At 35.0% G+C, this 26,930-nt stretch overlaps 1 protein-coding gene across 1 annotated transcript in view; it reads right to left on the reverse strand.

The window, feature by feature from the left end:
- Positions 1 to 161: 161 nt before the first annotated feature.
- Positions 162 to 26,930, reverse strand: part of LOC125057194 (fibrillin-1-like) — a 35,911-nt gene continuing 9,142 nt past the window's right edge. The window contains exons 4-24 of the mRNA XM_047660714.1: positions 26,276 to 26,410; positions 25,480 to 25,657; positions 24,680 to 24,844; positions 19,347 to 19,553; positions 18,682 to 18,831; positions 17,336 to 17,441; positions 12,691 to 12,752; positions 12,165 to 12,293; positions 10,915 to 11,065; positions 9,835 to 10,628; positions 9,287 to 9,541; positions 8,568 to 8,672; positions 7,371 to 7,493; positions 6,482 to 6,655; positions 5,761 to 5,909; positions 4,443 to 4,657; positions 3,443 to 3,591; positions 2,873 to 3,002; positions 1,770 to 1,890; positions 926 to 1,044; positions 162 to 341 (exon numbers count right to left, since the gene is read on the reverse strand). Of these exons, the coding sequence (XP_047516670.1) occupies positions 179 to 341; positions 926 to 1,044; positions 1,770 to 1,890; positions 2,873 to 3,002; positions 3,443 to 3,591; positions 4,443 to 4,657; positions 5,761 to 5,909; positions 6,482 to 6,655; positions 7,371 to 7,493; positions 8,568 to 8,672; positions 9,287 to 9,541; positions 9,835 to 10,628; positions 10,915 to 11,065; positions 12,165 to 12,293; positions 12,691 to 12,752; positions 17,336 to 17,441; positions 18,682 to 18,831; positions 19,347 to 19,553; positions 24,680 to 24,844; positions 25,480 to 25,657; positions 26,276 to 26,410 (3,780 nt within the window). The 3' untranslated portion in view covers positions 162 to 178. The remainder of the gene's footprint in view (positions 342 to 925; positions 1,045 to 1,769; positions 1,891 to 2,872; positions 3,003 to 3,442; positions 3,592 to 4,442; positions 4,658 to 5,760; positions 5,910 to 6,481; positions 6,656 to 7,370; positions 7,494 to 8,567; positions 8,673 to 9,286; positions 9,542 to 9,834; positions 10,629 to 10,914; positions 11,066 to 12,164; positions 12,294 to 12,690; positions 12,753 to 17,335; positions 17,442 to 18,681; positions 18,832 to 19,346; positions 19,554 to 24,679; positions 24,845 to 25,479; positions 25,658 to 26,275; positions 26,411 to 26,930) is intronic.

The raw sequence follows: 26,930 nt of genomic DNA on the forward strand, positions 1-26,930 counted from the left end.
CAGAATCGCAAGTCAGGAGACTATGGGCAGCGGCTGCAGTTTATTCAAAGTGACGAGCCGACTCTGTTGCCTCCTGTCCCATTAAATTGTTCGCTTGAGCCACAATCCTTACCTATTTTGTGCTACGAACGTAATCAATCTTTTCTTAATAAAATACATACTAATGCATAAAATTTATTTAAAATTCATATTCAGAAACTATAACAACAAGTCTGGCTACGGCGCTTCCCGCGAACTGTGCGCGTTGATAAAGCGACATTGTGAGCTCCAGTTCCGCAACTTGAGGTCCCGCAAGTGAGCAAAGGAGGGATACGACGCACGTATTTCCGGTCGGACGCATTCTGAAAAAGCACGTTAAGTAATACATATAATGTATACTGTTAATATTATGAGATCTATCTGTTTCAGGTTTTTTGTTTTAAATTAATACACACATGCTATCCTACCCATGGTTTTTAATTTTGACGTGACAACGTCTTATAATTCGATGGAGCCGTCAGCACGCACGAAAAAACATGACGCATGCGGTGTTACCTCGCTGAGGCGTTCCATTTAAGGCTTGAAGTGTAAGCGAGAGCGCGGAACGAGCAACAAAGAGGCACAATTGGCCTCCGCGTTCGGCAGCGTTCGTTCGTTAAAAAAAATGACATAATTGTATTTATGCGTACAAATAAATGTAACTTGATCAATTTAATTGTGATTTACATTTACCTCCTTCTCTATATCCATTAAAAATATCTATCAAACAAATAAAATTAAATTTTTCTTTTGAAAAATGCAACCATTCCATCAGTATTTTCTTAAAGCGTTGTCACTATCATCAAAAAACGACTTTACAGACAACAGATTTTTCTTTATTAAATAGCGAAAAAAATCAAGATAATGTAATGATGTAATAGATACTTCTTGCATCAAAATTACTTACTCGAAACAAGACAGATCAGTGGGTTTGACTCCGGGCGAGGCTTGGACGTCAATCATGCGCATCTCAAAACTGACCACAGAATCCCGCCATGCTGGGCCGTGCATTGTGAATAAGTCCACCTAAACAGACACACGTAGTTATATTATTAATAATTATTACGTATCTATGCATCACAAAAAAACAATGTATAGTATAAAGTTGAAAGTAATAAGTTTTCTATTCTTTTAATGTCTTTTTATGCGTACACTTTGCCACCGTGAATTTACTCACGGACATAGAATAAATAATAAGAATATGCAACAGAAATCTAGTGGCTTTAGCGTAAGACTCTCATCTCTGAGATCGTAGGTTCGATCTCCGGCTGTGCACCAATGACCTTTCTATGTGCGCATTTAAGATACGCTCGAACGGTGAAATCGTGAGGAAACCGCCTTGCCTTAGACCCAAAAAATCGACAGCGTGTGTCACATGAGGCTGATCACCTACTTGCCTATTATATTGACAAATGAGCATGAAACAGATACATAAATCTGAGGCCCAGACCTAAAAAGGTTGTAGCGCCACTGAATTATTTTATTTTTTAACTAGGCGCCAGAATTGCCGCCAAACAAAAAAATAAATGGGAATTACAGAAGCTTTACTGTTAGGTACAAAATGATCATAAGACGGCATCTTCTAACCTAACCCACGATGGGTTTAAACTGTTTGCCAAATATTTTTATATGCGCATTAAATTATACGTATGTAGAATGAAAACATTGTCATGAAACCATTTTGACCTAGAAACAGATGTAGAATCCTATAAAGGGTTTCTAATGTAATATGAATGTAGAAATGTACATACCCTTCCCAACGGTAAAAAGATGTTAGATACAAAAGTGATGAAGTTGTAACTGTATGTACTAGGCCGTTGCAAACAATCCCAGTCAGAAATGAGACACGAGCGTTGTATTCGGCTGCATTTGCTAATAAACGAAAATATGGGATTAAATAAAATTTCTTAAAGGGACATAAACCCAAATTGATCACATTTTTTATTCAACTCGACGTTTTGGCCGCTATCAGCATTTGTTGTGAGTGAAACACCCTAACGCAGGGTGCGTTAAAAGGAAAATTTACTTAAACTAAAGCAAAGATATTTTATTTATTTATCAATAAGGGTACATGATAATCACAAATACAAGATATGAAAAAAATATATACAAGTTATAAATAAAGAACTGTCCTTAAATTGTTAAAAAAACAGCGATACTCATAAGACATAATAATCACAACAGAGATTTTAATTTATTTGCGTTTGAACTCAGTACGGGAACAGGATGTTTTTAGTATTATTATTTAATGATACTAATAGGCTAGTGTTCTATTTTTCGATTCCATTTCAAATACATATTTTAAGCATCAAAACAATTGCGGTTTTAACATATTAATTTAAGAGGAAGGTAAAATTACTATCTAATATAAATTGTGTTTTGTTTGTTATTCAGTTAACTGTATATGTATTAAATATTTTATTTGTGAAAACCTATTTTTCCGTGAATGTTTGCGGCTGTGCTGGCTTAACCTTAAACCACTTCTGTACGTTCTTGGGACGCATTTATACAGCCTTGCGATTCTGTAACTCACTTTTCGAACTCACACAGCGGTTTTCGCAGCGGCCGCGGCGGTGGCGCTCAAATTGCAGTCATTTTACGATTTGGCATTCTGATAAGGAGGGAAGCTTGTAGTTTATTGTTTATTGTTAACTGTGTGAGTTCGAAAAGTGAGTTACAGAATCGCAAGGCTGATAGCTTGTTTTTATTCTTTTATGTCTATATTTCGTTATGTATCTGTTTTGTTTCCATATATTATACAAACGCTACTATGAAATTATTAACATGCGGTGCTAGTACACGGCTAAAATAATATCTGTAACCAAGTTATATTATTAATAAAATATTTTCTCACTGTTTTCCCTCAAGTTTGTATCCTGGTGGGCATCGTATGTTATGGCAATGATATCCACCTCGCGTATTTTGACACACTGAGCCAGGCTCGCGACCACATTGAGCTAATCCATTTTCACACTCGTCAACATCTGTAATATTTAAAATTTAATTGATTAATTAGAATTAAATTGAATAATTGATTTCATTATGCATAGCTCTCATAAGTCTCATCAAAACCTCACAAATGCTAATTCTTTATTAGGAAAGCATTCGTTAAGTTTATTAGATATAGTCTATTATTGTACTAAAGACTATAGTAAAAATTGGCTAAGGCATAATATTTTTGAGAAGAATTAAATTGCTTTGATAAACAATAAAAGGAGATACGGGAAGATCTTAGCGGGAATTGAATAGTTGGAACCAGCTGTCCACTGAAGTATTTCTGAACCTTTTTCGACTTAGGGTCCTTCAAGAAAAGAGCGAACCAATTCATATGAGGGCGACAACGCACTCGCGAGGCCTCTGGCATAGAGAGTATGAGTATGGGCGGCTATCACCTTTCATGAGCTATTTCCGCATATACAAATACCTATACAGCTCCTTGCATCATCAGCGAGCCGGTATCCGGACGGGCAGGCACATTTATAGCTTCCCGGAGTGTTGACACATCGTCCTCCGCATAGACGACGACTGATGGCGCTGCCTCCTTCAGTACACTCGTCAATATCTTCACAAGTCCTGGATAAGTTTAAATAATTTTAGTTTTTTCACTTTGTCTCAGGCCAATTCTTACCCGGGGACTAAAGTTAGCAGTATATTCTTTAAAATAAGATAAAAATAAATCAGTCGAGCTACAACCTTTTCAGTTCTGGGCATATTTCTATATCTGTTTCATGATCATTTTGCAATTTGCCTGAGCCTAAAACAAGCCGGTTCCTTCACGATGTTTTCCTTCACCGTACGAGCGAATGTTAAATGCGCGCATAGAAAAATAGTCCATTGGCCAGCCGGGGATCGAACCTCAAGGATGATAGTCAGACGCTACACTGTAGCCACGTGACCTGCCCTGCGATTCTGTAACTCACTTTTCGAACTCACACAGCGGTTTTCGCATCGGCGGTCGCTCTGAAATCAGTCGTGAAGCAGTCATTTTATGATTTGGCATTCTAATAAACAATAAACTAGAAGCTCCCACCTTTTCAGAAAGCCAAATCATAAAATGACTGCTTCACGACTGATTTGAGAGCGACTACCGATGCGAAAACCGCTGTGTGAGTTCGAAAAGTGAGTTACAGAATCGCAGGGCAGCACTGCTCTATATTCTTTATACCTTTTATTCTATGCATCTTGATGCGGAATACCGTTTAGTTTAGGTTTCATTGTGTTTCATCTGCTCTGGCACATTTTGAATGTTTGTTTTGAATACTACGACTTAAATACTTATTCTCCTTAGCATATTTTACTGCAATACACATTTTAAATACTATCAGTAATATTTTTTTTAATTGTGATACAACAGAATTTTAAAGTAGGAATAAAAATCTTTTTTAGTATTGTAATAGTATAATTATGAACTGACAAATACATACCTATTATCACTCCTAAGTCGGAATCCCCTATTACAATAGCAGCGGTAACCACCCCATGCGTTTGCGCAGGAGTGCTCACATAGGGACGATGACTCCGCACATTCATCTACGTCAACGCACACCTTCTCATTAGAAGGAGCGTTGCGGAATCCCTCACCACACTCGCACCGGTAGGAACCCACTGTGTTTATGCATCGCGAGTTGTAGGAACACGGCTGTAATGTAATTCACCGTAGTATATTGCACAACTCACATTTTAAATATTTTTCAGCTAAAATATATTTTTTAATAAACACCTTTTTCCTACCTAAAAATAGGTAGCAGAGTCAAGAATCTGTTTTTATTTTATTACTATACTAGCAAACCCGGCGAACTCCGTTTCGCCACCAGATGGCTTCGTTTTATGAACAATTCGTTTGGTGATTAAAAGATGAAGAAATTTTCTTTTTTTTAAGATTTTTCCGCTTTTCTGTTGAAATTTTTCCTGAATTTTATAAACCTCACGGAGCCCGAGACCTTTCCAACGAATGCAAATACGTGGAAATCGGTTCGTGCGTTCTGGAGTTATAGCGTCAGGAAGGAAAACCCGACGTATTTTTATATAGATAGATAGATTGTGAATGACGATTGAGATTAAGTCAATCTTGTGACTCAGTGACGTTGCGAGGAAAGTTTGCGCTCACGAGCCGTCATCACAATAGTTTAAAAGATCTAATGTTAGATCGATACAGTGCTAAGTTATAATTGATAACGGTTTCGGTAGTCAGTTTTTTATCATTCAATGTTGGTTGACAGAATAAGGTAGCAGATTTTACAATAAAAGTAAATAATCTTAGAAATGGGCAGGGCACATGGCAAGAGGAACAGAAAAGTGGAGCTATAAAGTCCTACACTCTCTAAGTACAATTTAGAAGGTGGATAGACCAGATTAATGAAACAGCAGATGGTATGGCACAGTGCGGACAAGAATGGCAGAATTTTGAGGAGGCAAAAGGGCATAGAGATATTTAAAAATAATGAGATCATAGAAATATAAATGTATTTAAGTGTAAAAGTATCTAAAATAAACCGCAATTATTATTATTAGCGCTAATTATCCTGTTTGTCAAAATCGTATTGGTCACCATTTCTATATAGACTATAATTACACCTCTACAGCCTTGCTTGATTTTTACCTTATAAGCTAACAAACGACGAGTTTATTTTAAACGGACCTCAAAAATCTTAAAGGATTTTTTTTTTAATTCGGACTGCGTTAAAGGCTGAATTACATCTGATCATAAAAATTAAATTAGTTTTTTTTAGAAAATAAACTTACATTTCCAAATTTACATTCATCGACATCCTCACATCGTTTCCCGACTAAGCGATGTCCGCCCGGACACTGACACGAGTAACCGCCGTAGAAGTTTTCACACTTTTGTTCCGGACCGCAATCTGAGACCTTACGTTCGCATTCGTCAATATCTGTAAAGAAATTTATAGTTTATATGGCGAACAATTCCTTCACACTATTGGGCCTCTCATTTTAGGAAATAGATATAATAGCGTTTTAAAAATTAATACTTGTTTATTTTCTGCTCTATGTATGAAGTTTTAGTGCGATTTAATAAATATTACTTGTTTGTAGCATTCTATAGGTGAAAGAATTTTTGAAATCGTTCCAGTAGTTTTTGAGCAGAAAATTGAGTAGTTTTCGTTAAAAACTTTCCTCCTTGTAATATTAGTATAATATCTTTTTCATTGTGGGTATTCAAAGATAGGTATTAAAACCATACTGTCAGTGTACGTTAGACCTATCATATTTACTTATCAAGAATTTCGGGTGAAAGCCATACGGTATGTGTTCTTATAAATAAAGAAACACATACAATACTTGAAGCAAAGTACTGATAGCATTTATGATAGAATTTACTAAAATTTGCGCATAAGAATGAATATTATCTCTTTTAATCGAATTAGTAAAGAATAACCTTCTTATGTTCTTAATATAAAATTTCATTAGCAATTTCACGTTTTAAAGATATTGGAGCGCCTACCGATACAATGCTTCTCTGGAGTCAGCTTGTACCCCCACAAGCAAGTTGCTACTATAGATCCTGTGTCTGGTAGACGAGTGTAAGTAGGTCTCATGTACCGAGAGCCTCGTCTTCCGTATTGAGCACCGACTGTTATAATATTGGTCTCCGGCATTGGTTCTGGGTCGCGGGGAACTAAAAATTACCAATAAACTTTATTGACGTGTGAAATATTACGAGATATTGTTATTAATTTGTTAAATATTAAGCAAAAAAAACCTAATAGTTTTTAAAGGGAAAATTATAATCTCATTTGAAACAATTTTATAAATAGACGCGAATTCACATAAACCTAACGAACCCCAGGTTCGAACCCCAGCTGTGCACCAAACTTACTTTGTGCAACACTCGCTCGAATGTTAAAGAAAAACAACGTAAGGAAACTTACATCCCTTACACCCAAAAAGTCGACGGCGTGTGTGAGAAACACTTGCTTGCCTATTAAAGCAAATGATTAAGTAACAGATACACAAATCCGTGGCTCAGACCTAAAAGATATACCTAGCAGACCAGCCAAGCGTTGCTGTGGCTAAGGTTTTGGTTATATTACATAGTAGTATCTAAACTATTCAAGGGAAACGGTAGGAGAACTTATGTGAAAGGTAGATAGCTTATGTGAAACGTTGGTACTTTTAACACAGCGCCATCTCTTAGAATTGTATCAAATAATAAACAAATATTTGCAATAAAATAATATTGCGGGTATAAATTGAGATGTAAGCTATCCTCTCTTTTAATTTGGATCAAACTGCACACGGTGCGAAAATTTGATTGATATCGGTTCGGTAGTTTAGGAGTCCATAGCGGACAAACAACGTGACACAGAATTTATATATATTAAGGTATATACCATAACTAGGTGTAAAGTCTCCCCTACAATGTCGGCCGCATTCGCACCGATATCCTCCATCTGTGTTGATACAATCCTCCTTTGGTAAACAATTTGCTCTGCTTGTCGAACATTCATCAATGTCTAGAATAGAATAATATTTTTACTTAGTACCAGCTGAAACCAGTATTGATCCAATAGCGTGTGCGATTCTAAACACAGAAGCTATATGTAAATGTTTAACTTTCGTACGTCGAAAATGTATTGGATTTTTATATACATTTTATTTTTATTATTATTATTATTATTAAGACTTTACTGCTGACTGTGTAATATATATAAACATTGTTTTAGTTACAAAACCTAACTTAATCTAATATATCAGCCCTGCGATTCTGTAACTCACTTTTCGAACTCACACAGCGGTTTTCGCATCGGCGGTCGCTCTGAAATCAGTTGTGAAGCAGTTATTTTATGATTTGGCATTCTGATAAACAATAAACTACAAGCTCCCACCTTTTCAGAGTGCCAAATCATAAAATGACTGCTCACAACTGATTTCAGAGCGACCGCCGATGCGAAAACCGCTGTGTGAGTTCGAAAAGTGAGTTACAGAATCGCAGGGCTGATGTGCCGGTTTTGGTGATCAGCGTGTCCTGTGACACATGGGCCTCTTCCGCTGATTCGATTCTTTTCTAATGTTAGTCCAAGTTGTGTCTTCTATTCTCTTTATATCGTCTACCCAGCTTTTGCTCAGTCTTCCTATTTTCCTTTTTCTAGTAACTTATTTTCGATTGCATAGCGCTAACTCTTGTTTACATCAATAAATGTCTCAGTCTCGACTTTAAACCAGAAATCAACTTGTGTCAAACACAGAAAGCTGATCGTTGTCAATGAAAATTACCAAATACATTAATTTAATTTGAACTTTATTCTTAGTACATATACACATTTGGCGGCTCATTGGTCTAGTGGTTAGTACCCCTGACTGCAAATCCATGGGTCCCGGGTTCGTTCCCCGGCTGAGACAAACATCAATGTGATGAGCATTTGGTGTTGTCCTTAGGTCCTGGGTGTTTAACTATGTATTTATATGTTTATCTATCTATAATATGTATTTATATCCGTTGCCTAGTACCCATAACACAAGCTTCACCAGCTTAGCATGGGACTAGGTACTTTATTAAGTACATTGAATTAAATTGTTATATTTCTTACCCACACATCTTCTCTCAGTGAAACTATAATAGAAACCTTGGTTGCATGACGCTCGTGGCCTATCGCCTTCGTTTGGCTGATAATGCCATACAGGTGTTGTTGACGCTAAAAAAAAATTCTAGATGACTGAGCTGATGTCTGAATTTAACGAAATAAAACTTGTTAGGTAAAGATCGCGCAAACAGACCGACAAAATCTATATAAAAATGATTCGCAAAATATGTAGCTAAGCGCAAAACTTGAAGACGGCTGGACTAATTTGAGTAATCTTCTATTATTCCTTGAACTCTGAGGAAGGTTTTATGGAAAGAAAAATTCCACGGGAAACCTAAAAACCAGTTTGGTTTTTCGTAGACTAAGAAATCATATCTAGGCGAAACCAAGTTTGCTAGTCTAAATATTCTAAGCACATTATTATAGATTAAGTTTTATTACTAAATATTTTATCTTAATAAAATAAACATACAGAAAAAAAAATTTCTTTACCTACATAAGTAGTAATAATAATTAAAAAATAATATTTGTATCAGTCTCGATTTAGACCCAGAAATCAACATGAGTCAAGTACAGTACTTGATCCAATAAAAATACCATGACCTATTGGAGTGTGGCAGTGTACCTTTACAGTTTTAGATTGTTATACTATAAAGGAAATGTTTATAGCTTCATGAATTACCAAAACGATTTAAAATAAATCCAGAGATTTGTATGAAACTTACCTGTCGTAACCTCAGTGTCATAAACCGTGGTCCTTGGAGTGGTAGATGTTGTTGTACTAGTAGTACTAGTTGTACTACTTGTACTAGTACTACGAGGAGTGGTGCTAGTGGTCCGAGCGGTAGTGATGGGTGCACACCACCCTGAACCGTCCCTGGTAAAACCAGATATACAGTCACATTGGTAACCACCGGGTCTGTTCTTGCAAATTTCCAGTGTACTACAAATATGGCGGCCTTCTTCACATTCGTTGATATCTGAGGAAATATATATTTCTATGTCTGTAAATCGGATTTAAATTATAATATGTATATTTAAAAGTTAGACATGAATTTCTGGAACATATATATATTTCATATTATATACCAATAATATTCCAACAGCAAAATGATATAACCAGTATAAAGATTTTAGATTTTTATAGACATGGTTAAGCATGCAAAATGTCAACAGGAATCTATAGATATGATATTATTTTCATTGACTTACGTTTAGTTATTGAACTTTTTTTTTACTTTTAATTTATTTAATCAAATACTATAAATCTTACCTATACATTCTCCTCTCTCATTTCTTTCAAATCCGTTTAAACAATGAACAAGTACGGGATCAAACTCGGGTTCCACAGGATCCTTTCCTATGACATTTGTCCATTTATCTTTTGGAATATTACCGGTATCTATATCATAAGCTCCCTCAGGTGTTCTGTCTCTTTCTATCGTATTAATATCTTTAGGAGCTGTTACAGTAACTTCTGTGAGGGTTGTAGGTCTGCGCGGGTAGAAGTGCGGTCTTTCATCGGGTCTTCGTGCTGTTGGTCTTGGTATTTCTGTTGTTTCAGGATTTGGCCGCGGTCTTCTGTTTGGAAGTCTATTCTCGGGTTCTCTATCGTATGGGTTTCTTTCAACTGGTACCGTGGTAGGTTTGTTGGAATCATCTGGTCTTCTATTATTATTAGGGTTAGGGATATACGGGTATTTATCATCAGGGTTGTCTGGCTTTGAAGGGATTTCTGTATTAGTTTCATCTGGAATTTCTGTGGTACTTGTAGTTCTAGGATAATATGGCCTTCTTTGAGGTTGACGAGTTGACGTTGTTCGGGGATAATATGGATAGCGCCTGGAATTTTGGTACGGTCTGCGAGTTGTGGTTGAAGACGTTGTTGTTGGACGCGGTGTTGTTGTTGTTGTGGTCGTTGTTGGACGGGGTGTGGTTGTTGTAGATGTTGTTATTGGACGCGGTGTTGTTGTTGTTGTGGTCGTTGTTGGACGGGGTGTGGTTGTTGTAGAAGTTGTAGTTGACGAAGTGGTTTCTGGTTTGGGTTCAGTGATATTTTCTTCCTCCCTTAAATAAAAATAATCACTATTAAAAATGGTTGGAAACTGTGTTTTTATATTATTTTGTCTGACAGGGTGAGGGTGTTTTTTTTATCGGGTGGGAGGAGGAGCAAAAAAAGCCTAGAAGCCCATGAACACCATTTTTGTGGAAAAGCAAAAGATGCAAGACGAAACTTCCGACTGATTGTGTTTAAAAAGGATGTAATAACATAGAGTATTATGCCGCGTATGAAAATAAACCAATTGTTGTAATTAAATTAAAAACAAAAATAGTATAGATGAATAACACGTACTCCGAATCATAATATTCGTATTCATAAATTGGAGGTGCATTGGTGCTCGTAGTTGTGATACCACGACGACTGCATGTGAAAGAACCCTGCACATTGAGACACGTCATGCCTCTTTCGCAATTGTCCAATTTCAGAGCACATTCATCTATATCTGAAAATGTTTAAATTCTATTGTCAATCATCTTGTTAGTTATATACTGCTGCTGTGCCTTTCTTTTTTTATATTTCTTTGTTAGTCTATCGGTATTGATGAATTTTTAGTAGATATTAATAGCTTCTATAAAACTGTAGTACATGACTTTTCTCTATTGCCAATAGCTTCCGGAGAGTACGTAATTTTGGGATTTTTATTGGTCTTTTTCACACCTTGCGTTTCCATATCATATAGGAAACTAACTTCTTTCTTCATGAGAATATTCATAAGAGATGACGTAGGGTTCTAATGGTAAAACATTTTTTTCAATCAGTTCTGTAGTTTTGGAGCCTATTCAATGTAAAGAAAAAAATAATCAAATCTTTCTTCTTTGTAATATTATTACTTAAAGTCCAAGTGGAGCAGAGAGCGTCCAGCTTAGAAAACCATCCTGATCGATACCGGGTGGCTGTCTTAATTTCAGACCGTTCTCAAAATATTAGTGTAGATAAAATAGGTACTTTAATAACTGTCTAGTTTATAACAAAACAAACAAACAAAAAGTCATTTAATCATTTAGGTACAATTTGTACACTTATGCAAGTCAACTGTATAATAAACTACCCACAGATATAAAAAATATTACTTCTATCAATTCATTCAAATCGAAGCTAAGTGAATATGTTAAACAAAATTACTTTTAAATTCATTTCTTATTACTTACTTATTAATTACTTTTAATTCATATTTCTTTGTTTACTTTTATTTTTTAAATTTATTGCATGTACGGCTATATTTTATTGTGATTATTTTAAGAACGACTACAATGTTATGTTATCTAGAGTATTATTCTCATGTAAGTGACATTTTTTCTTTTTTGAGAAATAAAGTCTTAAACCTAACTCACGCCATCTCACCATCTTATAGTTATATATAGTTTCAATTGTGTATAAAATAAATCAATACATAATTAAAACAAAATATAAACCGCATATAATTCGTTTAGGCTGTGTTGCGATAAACACAGACATTTATTGGTGGTTTTAGATAATGGCAGTTGGAGTAATTTAGGAAATGTATATATCGTATTATTTCACGAACTTGAATAGGTACTAACCAATACAAGATCCCGAGGAAGAATCTAGTTCAAAACCATTCTTGCAGCGACATTCGTGGCCTCCAAATGTATTGATGCAATTCTGAAACTGGTCACAAAGATGTGTTCCTTCTCTGCACTCGTCTATATCTGTAAAAAAATTAAATAAAGAAAAATTAAGCCAAGTACTTATTGTTCAAGTACTTGTCAAATGGTATCTTATTATTCCCCTATTACATTATACAAATTTCTCTTCAGTAAGTTGCAGAACAGACTGATGAAACTTGGAGTGTTCTCGTTGGAGTCTTTAATTACTTTTAGTCAAATAACTGTCACCAGTATAATATCAATTATTATTCCAATATCACAAACAAACCGGTCAAACTGATTTTAACCTTCCTTGATGTTGGATTTAAAAGAGCTAGAACCAACTAAAACCCCAACGGTATCTATGTTATAACACAAAAAATGATTTTCTTCCAAAAATTTCGCGTCCCACATATAAGGAATATGACCATATATGCTACTGATGGTTTGAGAGAGTTACCTTCGCAAATTGTGCCCCCAGGTCTCACTCGCGTTCCTTCTCGGCATTTCTTTGTTGCTAACCTGGAAATTACATAACAAAAATGGTATAGCTGCTGAATTAGATAATAAAAAAATATCAAAGCATTATAATATTTATCTGTATTGTTACCGTAAACTTTCAATTTTAATCACACAAATAAACACTAATCATAATTTTAATTAGTTTTATAAATAATCAGAAATATATCACATAGATGTGATACCTACTACGAAGTTTTTAGAATAAAAATAAAAAACAAAAAAAAAATAAAAATAAAAAACAAAATTGTTTTACCCAATAATAAGAATATTGTTATTGTATAGCAATGGTGGTTAAAAAGTGTTATAAGTGCAAGAAAAATATAACAAAAAAGACGCCGGGGATTGACTGCAGTAGATGCAATCGCATTGTCCATGCTGATCCTGTTTGCACGAAGCTATCTAACAAGCAGCTTAACACCCTTCGAAACTCATCAAGCATCGAATGGAGCTGTGATGAATGCCAGAAGAATGTGTCGCGCAGATCATCCTTCATCACTCCCAATGATGATACTGATGACGAGGATGATGAAGAATCGGAACCGAAGGAGCAAGGTAATATATCAAATCTGAATGTGAAACAACTTGTTGCTGACATAAGCAGAGAGCTTAAGAAAACTTTTAAAGAAGAGATGGGTCACATCGAGTCCTCTCTAAACTTCTTATCGGACCAGATGACGTCAATGGAACAGTCCATAAAGACCCAGAAAGAAGCTATTACAAAACTTGAGAACAAAAATTACGATCTCCTAAACAAAAACAAAAATTTAGAACTGAGGGTTTGTGCTGTGGAGCAGCAACTGAGGTCATTGGAGCAAGGAAAACTTGGTGATATGCTGGAGGTGGCAGGTCTCCCGGATACTACGCCAGGACAGTTGAAAAACGTTTTGGAAGTGTTAACAGGCAAGCTTGAGGTTGACAATGTTGATATTAAGTCAACCCAGTGGACAAAAGGAACTAATGAAAGACCTGGACTTCTACTGATAAAGTTGAACTCCAGAACTATGCAGCAACAATGGATCACTGCAAGTAAAGCTAAGTGTATAACAATAGGTCACATAATACCAGAGGCCCCAAAAGAGATCAGCAATAATAGGATCTATGTGAGAGAAGCCTTAACAAAACATATTAAAACTATTTTATACAAAACTAAATCCAGACTCAACATGTCATATAAGTTTATATGGTGTAAAGATGGCAAGGTCTTTGTGAGGAAAACAGAGGACAGTAAAATTCATCAGGTTAGATCTCTAGATGACATCCTCAGACTAGAAAAAACACCTGTCTTTTCTACACCTATATAAAAAAAAATATACTAATTTTAAGTGTTTGTCATAACTTGTAATAGGAGATACACTCTTATACATACATCTTGCAAATTAATTATGGCAACTAGTTCAGGTAATGAAATTTTTAATTGTAGTTCTATTAATGATTTTTTAAAATCACTTCCTACAAAATGTCATGTAAATATTTCATGCATACATATTAATATTAGATCTATTATAAAGAACTTTCCTAAATTGCTTCAAATGATCAATAATAGCCATCTCCCTATGGATATTATTGTATTAACTGAAGTAGGCATAAAAAGTGAAATCTCTCATTTATTCAATATTCCCACATATAATATGCACACTCAACTAAGAACTAATCAAAAAGGGGGTGGGATTATAATGTATGTAAAAAATCATTTAAAATTAACTTTTCACAGTTTTAACGCTACCACATTTGAAAATATAATAGGTTCATGTAAAATTGGGTCAAACCAACATATAGTTGTATGTGCTATTTACAGGCCACCAAGGCCATGTACCCAAAACCTGTTTGTAAGGGAGCTCGACAACTGCATATCGAATTTTAACACAGTAACAAATTTGCTTTTGGTTGGTGATATTAATATTGACCTAAAAAAGAATTCCACCTACAAAGATACATACTTAGAGATGCTCAGCGAGCATGGACTGTCGTGTGGAATATCTGACTTTACTAGAATAGAAACAAAAAGTAATTTAATTACTCAATCTTGCATAGATCATATTTTCTTCCGCGTTCCCTCATTAGGTCCGTACTCGGCGGCGTTAAACACCGTACTGGCCGACCACCGTGTTATTATTTTTGCCTGCTTAAGCTACATGCCCGTGCCTATTACGCCCACACAGGGACGTACTTGCAAACAAATTAATTACAAAACATTACATAACGAATTAAAAAAGGTTAATTGGTTCGAAACAAACACAATGAATTCTCCCAGAGAAATATATAATTTTATTCGCCTTTCCTTCGAAAACGCTAACAAAAAAGCGACATGTGAAATCTCAAAAAAATACCAAAGCTATTCCAAAAAGATTAAGATATCTTGGATAGATGACAAAGTTAATAGCCTCTGCGACAAACGTAATAAATTATTTCAACAATGGAAGTCCTCACAGGATCCCGAAATTAGGCTTCAATATAATAGTATCAGAAATAAAATACACAAAATTATAGAAGTAAAACGAAACAATTACTATAACAATCAATTATCAGAACACTTTAGGAACTCAAGAAAAGTTTATCAAATATTGAATCAAATGCTAGGACGAAGGACGCTGTCTATCGATGAGGCTATCATGAAAGCTTTCGACTCGCAAGGTATCTCGGTTAAACAACTAGCTGATAACTTTGCCCTACATTTCAGCACTGCTGTTGGAAAAAGTGTTGTTGACTGTGATACAAAATTAGCAATCACGGACATTATGTGTGACCATACGAAACAAAGCATACGATTCAAATACGCGACCGAAGAACAAATTAATAAAATTATAGAAACTCTAAATACTCGGAAAACTCCGGGCCTTGATAGCATAAAAGTATCTGACCTAAAGTTAATAAAAAACGAAGTTTCTCCTGCAATAAAAAATTTAATTAACCAAAGTCTTAAATACGGGCTTTATCCTAACGATTTAAAACAAGGGTGTGTAAGACCTGTCTTTAAAAAAGGAAAGAAAGATGATTATGCCAACTACCGTCCTATAACGATACTATCTTCTATAAACAAGATAGTAGAGAAATATATTGGGGAACAAATTAAATCTTTTTTTAACAGACATGACATAATATATAAGAACCAATTCGGGTTTCAAGCAGGCAAAAATACCTCGGGGCTGCTATCGCGTTTCACGGACGAAGTAAATAATAACCTTGACCTCAAAAAATATACTCTCGCTTTGTTCATAGATTTTTCCCGCGCTTTTGACACCTTGGATCATAAACAACTTGAGAATAGATTTAATCATGTAGGAATTCAGGGGCCACTAGGCACTTGGTGTTCAAATTATTTAAAAAATCGTACTTATGTAGTGAAAATAAACAATACACACAGCGAGGTTGTTTCAGTATCAGAAGGCACCGCCCAAGGCTCGGTCCTCGGTCCTCTCCATTTTTTGACTTACGTAAACCAAATGCATAATCAAGTAGAACACTCCACTTGCTACCAGTTCGCAGATGATACGTGTTTGTTAGTTGGAGATAGGGACCCTCATATAGCTATTGAAAGGTTACAATCAGATTTTAACAACATACTAAAGTGGTGCCATGATGCTAAACTAGTACTTAATATTGAAAAGACAAAACTTCTTATCATACAATCCAATTCCATAAAAGAAGCTACTGGTATAGCATTGGTGGCTCACGATCACGCTTGTCTCCACAAAACAACAATGTGCAAGTGCCCTTCTATACAAATAGTCGATAAACAAAAATATCTCGGATTAATTATAGACAAAAATATGCATTGGAATCAACACATAGAATACGTCTGCGATAAACTTCGACAGTTTTTGGCACAAATAACAATACTCAAAAAGCGTATCCCATTTAAAACCAAACTTTCACTTTACAACGCGCTTTGCGAATCAGTCATCAATTACGGTCTAAGTAGCTACGGGAGAACTTATCCAACGTATCTCAGCCGAATACATAACCTCCAAATGCGAATCCTCAAACACGTTGTCTCGAGAAATGTGCTCGACTCATACAAAAATGAAGAAAAAGGAGTTTTCAAACACTGTAAAATATTGCCCGTATCAGAAAAAGTTAATAAATGTCTTCTAGTCGAGCACTTTTTTCGAGATGACTTAAAAAAACGAGTAGAGCATGACGTACAGACCCGAGCGGTAACGCAAGTCCGGCTCTGTACATCAAGAGCAAACAACGTATACGGCGAGAGAACGTTGAGGTATTTGCTACCGCGGCTAATAAATGGTCTACCAAATCACATATTAGATTGCCTAACGCCAACCAATATAAACAGCAAACTAAAAAACTACTTTTATATGCATTTGTCGCGCTCCTAAACAAGATTGTTATGGTTACATGAATATAAACCACAGCGGTTTGCTAATGTAACTTGTTATGATTGTATTATATTTTTTTTGTAAAATAAAGAAATTTAAAAAAAAAAAAAAAAAAAGATAGATAGATTTTCGACAAACTCTATCTATCTCTATCCATAAAATATTTTACTTCTAACAGTTTTTAATTTAAAGTTAAATTTTCAGAATGTATGAAAGAAATAGTACACGTATGTTAAAGGCAAACATTACTTGGGCAACGTAGAAATCTTAGATTTGCAATTGTAAGCTCCAGGTAGATTGACGCACACCTCGCTGCGCTTGCACACCTCCAGGCTTTCTTCGCACTCGTCTATGTCTGTAATATAAATGTATAGGCTGAATGGTGGAATAAACATTTTATTTGAATAATTTCTACCGAAATACCTTAAAGATACTATGAGGGGGTTGAGGGGTGAAGCATTTGAGTTTAGCTCTTTTTTTCAATAAAACTACAAATTTCATTCAATTACCTGCCACCTAAATACTTAAATAATGATATTTCAACAATTACACCAATTGCAACATTTTATATAGATTCTAACTTCAGATAACAGTAAACATGAAAAAATCTAATATAATGACACTGGAAGGAACTAGCGTTTAAGATAATGGCTAGGCCTAGTTTAAACACTAGTGCTAATAGAAGTACATTTATGTATAAGGTTAACTAAAATGATTTGTTGCCTATTGTACGTTTACAACCTTTAGAATGTAAGTACAAAAAGTTATTATTATTAATAGAAGTATATATAAATTATTATAAATTATTATATAATTTGTATTATATTATTTTTGATTTCATCAAGCTTTTGATATACAATCTATGTTATAAAGAAACGATTTCTTTACGTTTGTCAAAAATATCTGTACCAATTCCAAGATTTTTCAATGATTTATAAATCTGAATCTGTGGAAGATTTTAGCTAAACTAGGCTAAGAGGTCTACCAATTATTAGGTCTACTCATTATCGCAACCTCGTATATTCCGTAATAAAATATATAATAATAATATTACTTTATTAAAATTAATTTATTAGTATTCATAACAATCAAACATGACTCTTGGGTTCGAGGTTCAAGTACGCAGGTACTAATTAAAGATTTAAGTTGGCGCCTGTAAGACAGTACCGGTGACCTCAGAGCCGGTGCATTCCTCGCTCAACATATAAGTATCACAATAGCGAGAAAATGCCATCAGCTTTAAAGGTAAACTGCCACAAAGACCAAACTTTTCAATTTGTTTTAATTTTCTTTTTAATTATTATTATTATTACTATGCAGGTTAAGAAAATTGTAAATGTTAATATATATGGTGTTAATCTTATCTTCAAAACGTTAATGCCGAGTATGACGACTGTATGTGCTCTATGACTTCCTCAGTAGTATCCCTATAAACCAAATAAATTTTGACGAATAAACCAAACATAATCACAAACTTTTGACTAGTAACAAAATAAACCAATACATAACCATTAAAAATATAATATTTAAAGTGTATGTGCGTTGATACATAAGGAGGGATATTTTAGTAATGCTCAACATTTAAAAAGCAATACCTTCACAAATACCAGAAGAAGGGTTAACTTTGAACCCCGGAGCGCATCGCTTAGAGACGTGGTCCTGACAGAAGTAGCTGCCATGTGTGTTAATACAATGTTGGGAAAGATGTTGACAGTCGTCTAATCTTTCCCCGCACTCGTCAATATCTGAAAAATAATTTTAAGGTAATTGTAACATGAACAGTGTGAGTGAGCGCGCACCTCTTAACCCTGAGGTCGTGCGTTCGAATCACAACTGTACACAAAATTGTGTCAGGCACGTATGTGGTCGGTCGTGGTAGGTCAGCCACCTACGCATGGGTCCGTCGGTTGTTATAAAATATGCAAAAAACAACATAACTTCATAAATAGTTATTAGGTAGAACGCAAAAGAAAATGACAACTAACAATGCAAGGTTGCTAAAACGACTCGCCGAAAGGTCTTTATGGAGTGGCTGAAAATGTCCAACGAGACATTTTTCAATACAGTTTTATTGTAAGTATTAAAGTACCATCTAACATAATCATACGATATAAAAAGCCAATAATTAAGTGTTAACAAGTCGTCCATTGTTTCCTAGCCTACTTCCACTATTTATAATTATTATTTTAAAATTAATGAGATTATATATTTGTGTACGGTCACGGCTTTGGAAATTAAAGACATAAATCAAAAATCTTACCCAAACACTCATCATCATCACCGGCCCTGAAACCAGGAGGGCAGATATCATTCCTCAGAGCTGGAGTGACTACAGCCTCTGTTGTCACACCTGGTACTTCTTCTACGAAGGGTTTTCCAGGTTTTCCGGAACACTTGTAGCCACCAATTGTGTTTACGCAAAGGTATTTCGGACATGGCGGTCGCGGCATTTGGCATTCGTTGATATCTAGATAAATATTGTTTATATCTACATATTTCTAATTGGAATAAATTCACATAAGACTATGATATAATGTTTGGTAACGTTTGTGAGTCGGTTTGTAGGAATTACTGAACTAATTTTGATACTTCTTTCACCTGTAAAAATTCCATTGTTTCCGAAAATGGGTAATAAACATATTGGATTGTATGTTTTCGAAAAGGTTGAATACATAAACATTTGCTTGAACAGTATTGGTACTGCTATGTTCTCTCAGTCTGATAATAGACCACAAGCCCATGAACAAAAAGTACCTGTGAAATGACCCATCCTGAATTACGCTTAGAAGGCTGTTACTATATCTGAAAATAGCTCTCAGCACTATGCCGTCATTTCTGAGCGGTACATGTGAGTACGTGAGTGAATGGACTTTCTCAGGTACAATGGGGGAATTTCGACTAATTATTAATGTACGGCTTTGTTATAAGTGTATAGATGATTAAAAATAAATGTCGAAAAACCTAGTGCCGTACAAAAGTGATGGTGCCGGAAGTCGGTGCAAATTTTTAATTCGACGACAGTTGCAGAAGCAATATAGGTCATTTATTACTGTACGGCATTTGTGTGATTCCTTTTGGACACATATACAGATACTTTACCCGTAAACGCCGTACATATTCCCAGCGGAGCGGTCAAAAGCCAAGGGTCGGAACCCTACCCCTACACCCATATACCCTAAGGTCATTGTAAAATGTACGGCAACATGTTCAAAATATTATTTAACACGGACAATAATGTTTTATAATTATGCCGTCCAAATATTATAGTTAATATTTGTGTAATTAAATATTTATCGAAATTTCTGGATTTACCAAGTTCTTACTGCTGTAAGATCAGAGAATAATGTACGGCAATTTGTTTTTTTACATAATGTTACTAAATATTACCGTTGTACATTATAGCCGTTCATTATAAATGGTAACAAATAAAAATATTATGATAAAAAATAAATGAAATTTCCGAAATTTAGATGACTTTTCAAATGCTCCTAGAGTAAATGGGGAGTAATATTTTCAAAGATTATTGTTATTTTATATGTAACAAATATAAATAAACAAAAAAAACCAGAGGCCGTACATTTTTCTCCAGATTATTCTTTACAGCTGATAAAAACTTCGACGACGTTTGAGGTGTCCCTTAAGGTCATTAATAACTGTACATATCTGAGTATACTACCATAAGGCTGTAAAGTATATTAATTAAGAAGAGTTATTAGTTTTTGGCCATTCTTTCGATTGGCATCATAAAAGTAGGGGTGTTTTTTTTTACATTTAAGTCGGTTCGATTCCCAGACGAGGCAAGTAATTTTAAAAAAATCTTTGAATGCAGAATTAATAACTTTTAAAAATAACATAAAGTCTTCTTTTAGTAAAATACCCTATCTACGATATTTAAGGTACTTTCCCTTCATTTCCCATAACTTTGGGACGCCCTGTATTGGTAGGCGGTGGTAGCGGACTATCGAAAGTGTACGGCCTTTATCTTTTATTGAAGATTGTCTAAAGTATTAATAACCTGTGTTATTGCCGTACAGATAAAAGTCACCGGAAAATGACTCTTTTCTGAGGAAAGTAATTTACCCCATACACCTATGTGTTCCACAAAAAATGTACGGCATGCTGGAAAATGTTATCTATTTGTGAAGTACTCTCAAGATCATTTAATTTTATGTTGTTTCATATCATCATCACCTATATGCTAATCAGACATATGTTGCGACCCTTCGCTTTCGACCGCTCCGCTGGGAATATGTACGGCGTTTACGGGTAAAGTATCTGTATATGTGTCCAAAAGGAATCACACAAATTGTACCTAAGAAAGTCCATTCACTCACGTACTCACATGTACCGCTCAGAAATGACGGCATAGTGCTGAGAGCTATTTTCAGATATAGTAACAGCCTTCTAAGCGTAATTCAGGTTGGGTCATTTCACAGGTATTTTTTGTTCATGGGCTTGTGGTCTATAAAGTATTCAACGAAATATTCGTCAATTTATTGTATAAAAAATATTTTTGAAGTGAAACTTCTTTAGGCGCATGAGGGTAAAGATCACAGATGAAATGCAATATTAATAATATTAACGTCACGAAGATGTGCAGCGTTTTTGTAGAAGAAAAGAGAGAGCGATTGAGAGAGAGTGAGAAGGAATTAACATATAGAAAATTCTATTTTTACACGCTTTATATTAGCTTCACCTGTATGTATGTAACCGACTCCTTCAGACTAGATTTTGACCCACTTTTAACGGAAAGATTAAATTCAAGCTTTGCGCACCTGTCAAAGATCGATGACAATGCAATAATCCGAAAAATAAAAAAATAAAAAAATTTTAACTAAAAAATAAAAAATAAATAATAGTATTTTTTTTTCATTACCATTTTCAGCCTAAATTAGGAATTATTTTTCACTTTTTAGTTTGATGTGCTTTAAAATAGCCCGGTCATTTTAGACATAAAAATAGTGATCAAATAAAGAAAATTCCGACAAAGCCAAATTTTCGTAGAGACCTTAGGTTTACCACAAGGAATAAAGTGTCAAAAGTCCCCATCAGTCCCATGTGAGCTTAGGGACTTATTCGGGGTCAAAGGTCAATTTTTAGGTTTTTTGTATTTTTCTCGAAAACGGTAAGTTTTATCGAAAAGTACGTCAGGGCAAGTTGTAGATCTTAAAATTTTCTATAAAAATGGTCTCTATGATTTTTTCTCTAAGACTCACTATTTCCCAGATATTGCGCTTGTAAGAATCATGTTCTACATAGTATGCACACATATGCCACGTATATACATATTTAGGTACTCAAGCAAGCAAAAATGCCTACTCGTGTCTCTTTTATGTATACATTATTAGTATAACCTGGGAAGGCGCAGCAACGGACAGAAATATATTCCTCTAAAAGTTTATCAGCTTATCCAAAATGCCAAAACTTTATTTAATTTTTACATGCGATGACCGGATGCGATACTATACGTCGTCAAACTAGTAATACGTCAGAAATGTTTAGAAGGGGAAAAAATTCAGTATTAAAATTATTTGAAAAAAAAAATGATTTGATTGACTGCGCAAAAGTATTTACAGAAATTAATTCTTCACTTCAAATACTAATTACTGAAGGAATTCGGTTTCTTCTTGCGGTTTATGGAGCTCCAAAAAAAATTGATTGCATAGATACGTACAGATATTTAACATTTGTAAAAAATACACGAAACAAAAAGCAAGTACAGCTATCATGTTTTCCTCCAACATCGGCATCTGCTAGTCAACATTTGTTTCGAGTATACTATCAAGTTCAGACATGGTAAGGCAATGAACTAAACCCTGAAGTCTGGGGTTGGAAATTGATAAATAATACTTTGGAACCGATTCGAACTTTACTGCCCCCTGCTCCAGAAAAACTTCTTAACACTAGTATTTTTTGCAATTGCAAGAAAGGTTGTAGTGCCAAATGTGGCTGTAAAAAAGTAGGGTTGCAGTCGCTGGAGAACACTCCAGCGTATACCAATTGCCAAGGTGTCTCTTGCTCAAATGTTCAATTAAATAAAAGAGAGGAAGATTCATGTGATTTTGATGAAGAGACAACTGATTCATCTTCATTTGAACAATTTCTAAGCGCTTATCAACAGGAAGGAGAAGAAGAAGAACAAAAAGAAATCGAAGAAAACATGATTGTTGAAGTTGAATAATATGAAGAGAATGAGTCAGATTAAAGTAATAAAAAAAAGTTTGAACGACAGTTAAACTCAGTAACCCATATCAATAATCTTCATACTATTAAATAATTATTGTTCCTGAAAATAACGTCAGAAAGGTTCGTGGAATAGGCCTACCGGGGATACCACGTTAAAAAAAAACGCGCCGAGTACACTACCTCACAGGTGGTGAGGAAATGTGTGCATATTATGTAGAACGTGATTCTTACAAGCGCAATATCTGGGAAATAGTGGGTCTTAGAGAGAAAAACATTGAGACAATTTTTATAGACAATTTTAAGATCTACAACTTTGCTGTGAGGTACTTTTCGATAAAACTTACCATTTTCGAGAAAAATCCAAAAAACCTAAAATTTTGACCTTGGACCCCGAATAAGTCCCTAACCTCACATGGGACTGATGGGGACTTTTGACACTTTATTCCTTGTGGTAAACCTAAGGTCTCTACGAAGATTTGGCTTTATCGGAATTTTCTTTATTTCAATTGTCTAAAATGACCGGGCTAAAAGCGTGTTTTTTAGTTTTTTAAACTATTATTTATTGAAATTAAAATTTCGTAAAGAGAATTTATGAAATTTATATTTTATGCAAAATAATTTATTGAAATCTCAAATGACGAATTGTAAATTGAAATGCCATGTTTTTATTATAGAAATAAATAAATAAAATTAAATTTATAATTTGTTTTAATTTTCGACACTTAATATTTTAATGACAAATAAATTCATTAAATTCCTAACATATCTTCCTTTTGCTCTTCCTCTAAGTTTCAGAAATCTAAAGTTTTAGTTTTGTATAAATATGAACAAGACTTAAAAATTAGTTTGCCAATGAAGTTTCACTTCTGACATGTGTACTTTGTACGGACGCACTTTTTCTTTAAGGTGGGAACTGACCAACGTTACGAGGTGTAATGTAACATGTAATGTAAAGGTGGGAACTGACCAATGTTACGAAGTGTAATGTAACATGTAATGTAATGTTGTACAGCGAGCATTCGTGCAGTCAGTACGTCGTGTTACGTTGTTTTTCCCCGTAACACGACGTACTGACTGCACGGAATACTCGCTGTGTAACATTACATTACATGTTACATTACACCTCGTAACGTTGGTCAGTTCCCACCTTAATGTTACACAGCGAACATTCGTGCAGTCAGTACGTCGTGTTACGGGGAAACACGACGTAACACGACGTACTGACTGCACGAATGTTCGCTGTGTAACATTACATTACATGTTACATTACACCTCGTAACGTTGGTCAGTTCCCACCTTTACTCGTTCTTTAGTCGTAACTTAGGATAATAATTAATATACTTACCAAATTATACGTTCTCAAACTAATGGTAACTGTTTTACAATTTATGGTAAAAGAAGTCTTACCATCACACACTTGGTTGACAACATTTCTCTTGAAGCCAGGAGGACAGCTAAGACCAACCTCTCTCTTGTTTAAGGGCACACATCTAAATGAGCCCTCTGTATTATGACACACAGTGTCAGCCGCAAGACATAGATCATCCTCTGCTTCAGCGCACTCATTGATGTCTGACAATCGAATTAAAATTATTATAATTAGAGTAGGTATTATAATATATTTCATATTTTTTAAGGGTTAGTGATAGATAGATTGATCAAGGGAACAAACACATATAAGGCGAGGCATGCTTAAACATAATCTTTAGCAGTAAGGAATTCAAACTGCGTCGTTCTATTATAATACGCTTAAATTTTTATCGACTAAGACAAAAAAGTAATGTAGTTGCACTAACTTTTTATATTTTACTACTTTTATAGTACTTGCTTTTACATTTTACGTAGTAGCATTATGATTATACATACCGTTAGAAACAAGAAACAGGTATAAATTGATGCTAATGTTTGTATATTTCAGAAAAGAAAGAATTCGTTTCGCGGCTTTTTACTCTTTCAGAAACTTTTTTTAAATTGTTCGTACGTATATTTTTTTTACAGCCAGTAACAATTCCATACAATGTACATGATTAATCTCTTTGGTGATTGAAACGCTTACTGATTTGAATTTGGAACGTGTGTATTGTAACATTCCAAATTTAAATCAGTTTTAATCCCCCAGGAGTTAGAAAAGCTATTTTTATTTAAGTCTTTAATAAAGAAATCAATTAGACAACAGACTATTATATTTGTGCAATAAATTTAGGTACCTTTACAAGACTTATTATCTGGTTGAAGCCTGAATCCTTGTCGACATTCGCAGTGTATTCGACCGCGGTCTTCCTTACAAATATGCTCACAAGAGTTTGTTTTACATGCCTCTTTGACATCAGGTTTTAGTGTTGTTGTTTTAGCCTTTGTGGTTGTTTCTGGTTCGTCAGCTGCCGCCTTTAATTTAAATATAGAATACTAGCAGACTTGGCCAAGCGTTGCTGTGGCTAAGGTTTTTGTTATATTACATAGTAGCAAACTATTCAAGGGAAACGGTAGAAGAACACCAGTCACGGGGACCACCATGCTTTTTTGGTGGTTATGCCATTAAATTGTAGCTTCTGTGAAACGTTGGTACTTTCAACACAGCGTCATCTATTAGAATTGTGACCATCAGATTATAAACAAATAATTTGCAATAAAATATTATTGCGGGTATAAATTAAGATGTAACCTATCCTATCTTTTAAGTTATATCAAACTACACAAGGTGTGCAAACTTGATTGAAATCGGTTAAGTGGTTTAGGAGTCCATCGCGGACAAACAACGTGACACGGAATTTATATATATTAAGATTAAACAACACTTCTACCCTATTTTTGTAATAAACAAAACTAAAATAATAATACTCATCTACGTGTTGATGATGTGGTGGTGTTAATTAATTCCCACCGGCTAAAGGCCTTTACTGTGTGAATATTTTAAACGTGAACGCTTGGCTAGTTTTTCTAAAACTATTGGTTGATTTTACTCGCTTCATTCCCTTGTATTTTTAATCTAATGCCTATACGTACCATACAACATTGGTAGTAAGCGTTCTTTCTTAAAGTCGCCGTAGGACTATAAAAGTCTTCTGAGGGCTCACCACAGCCAAGCTTCCCTTGGGACTCTCCTGAGAGCTGGCCGAAGGAGCATTCGTTGCAACACATCTGTCGAATTTTAATTAATTAATTATCGTTATCGTGATAAATGAGCAGGGTTGGCCTAGTGGCTTCAGCGTGTGACTCTCATCCCTGAGGTCGTAGGTTCAATCCCCGGCTGTGGCCAATGGACATTCTTTCTATGTGGGCATTCAACATTCGCTCGAATGGTGAAGAAAAACATCGTGAGGAAACCGGCTTGTAAGAACCAAAAAGTCAACCGCGTGTATGCACAGGAAGCTAATCACCTACTTACCTATTAGATTGACAAATGATCATGACACAGATACAGAAATCTAAGGTCCAGTCCTAAAAGGATTGCGGCGCCACTGATTTGTTTTTTTTTTTTTTTTTCGTGACATGAACGTATTGTTTTACGTGTCATGTGTTAAGTAGCGACCGCATATTGTCACGGTGGAGTAGTGTAGGAGTGTGTTATGTAGTGTAGTGTTAGGTGTGGAGAGGTCTATTAATTTCTCTATGGACTGGACCCTAAGTTCTAGTATTCGGAAAGGCTGGACCCTATGTT

Source organism: Pieris napi, chromosome 16 (assembly GCF_905475465.1).
Source record: "Pieris napi chromosome 16, ilPieNapi1.2, whole genome shotgun sequence".
NCBI classification, from domain to species: Eukaryota; Metazoa; Arthropoda; class Insecta; order Lepidoptera; family Pieridae; genus Pieris; species Pieris napi.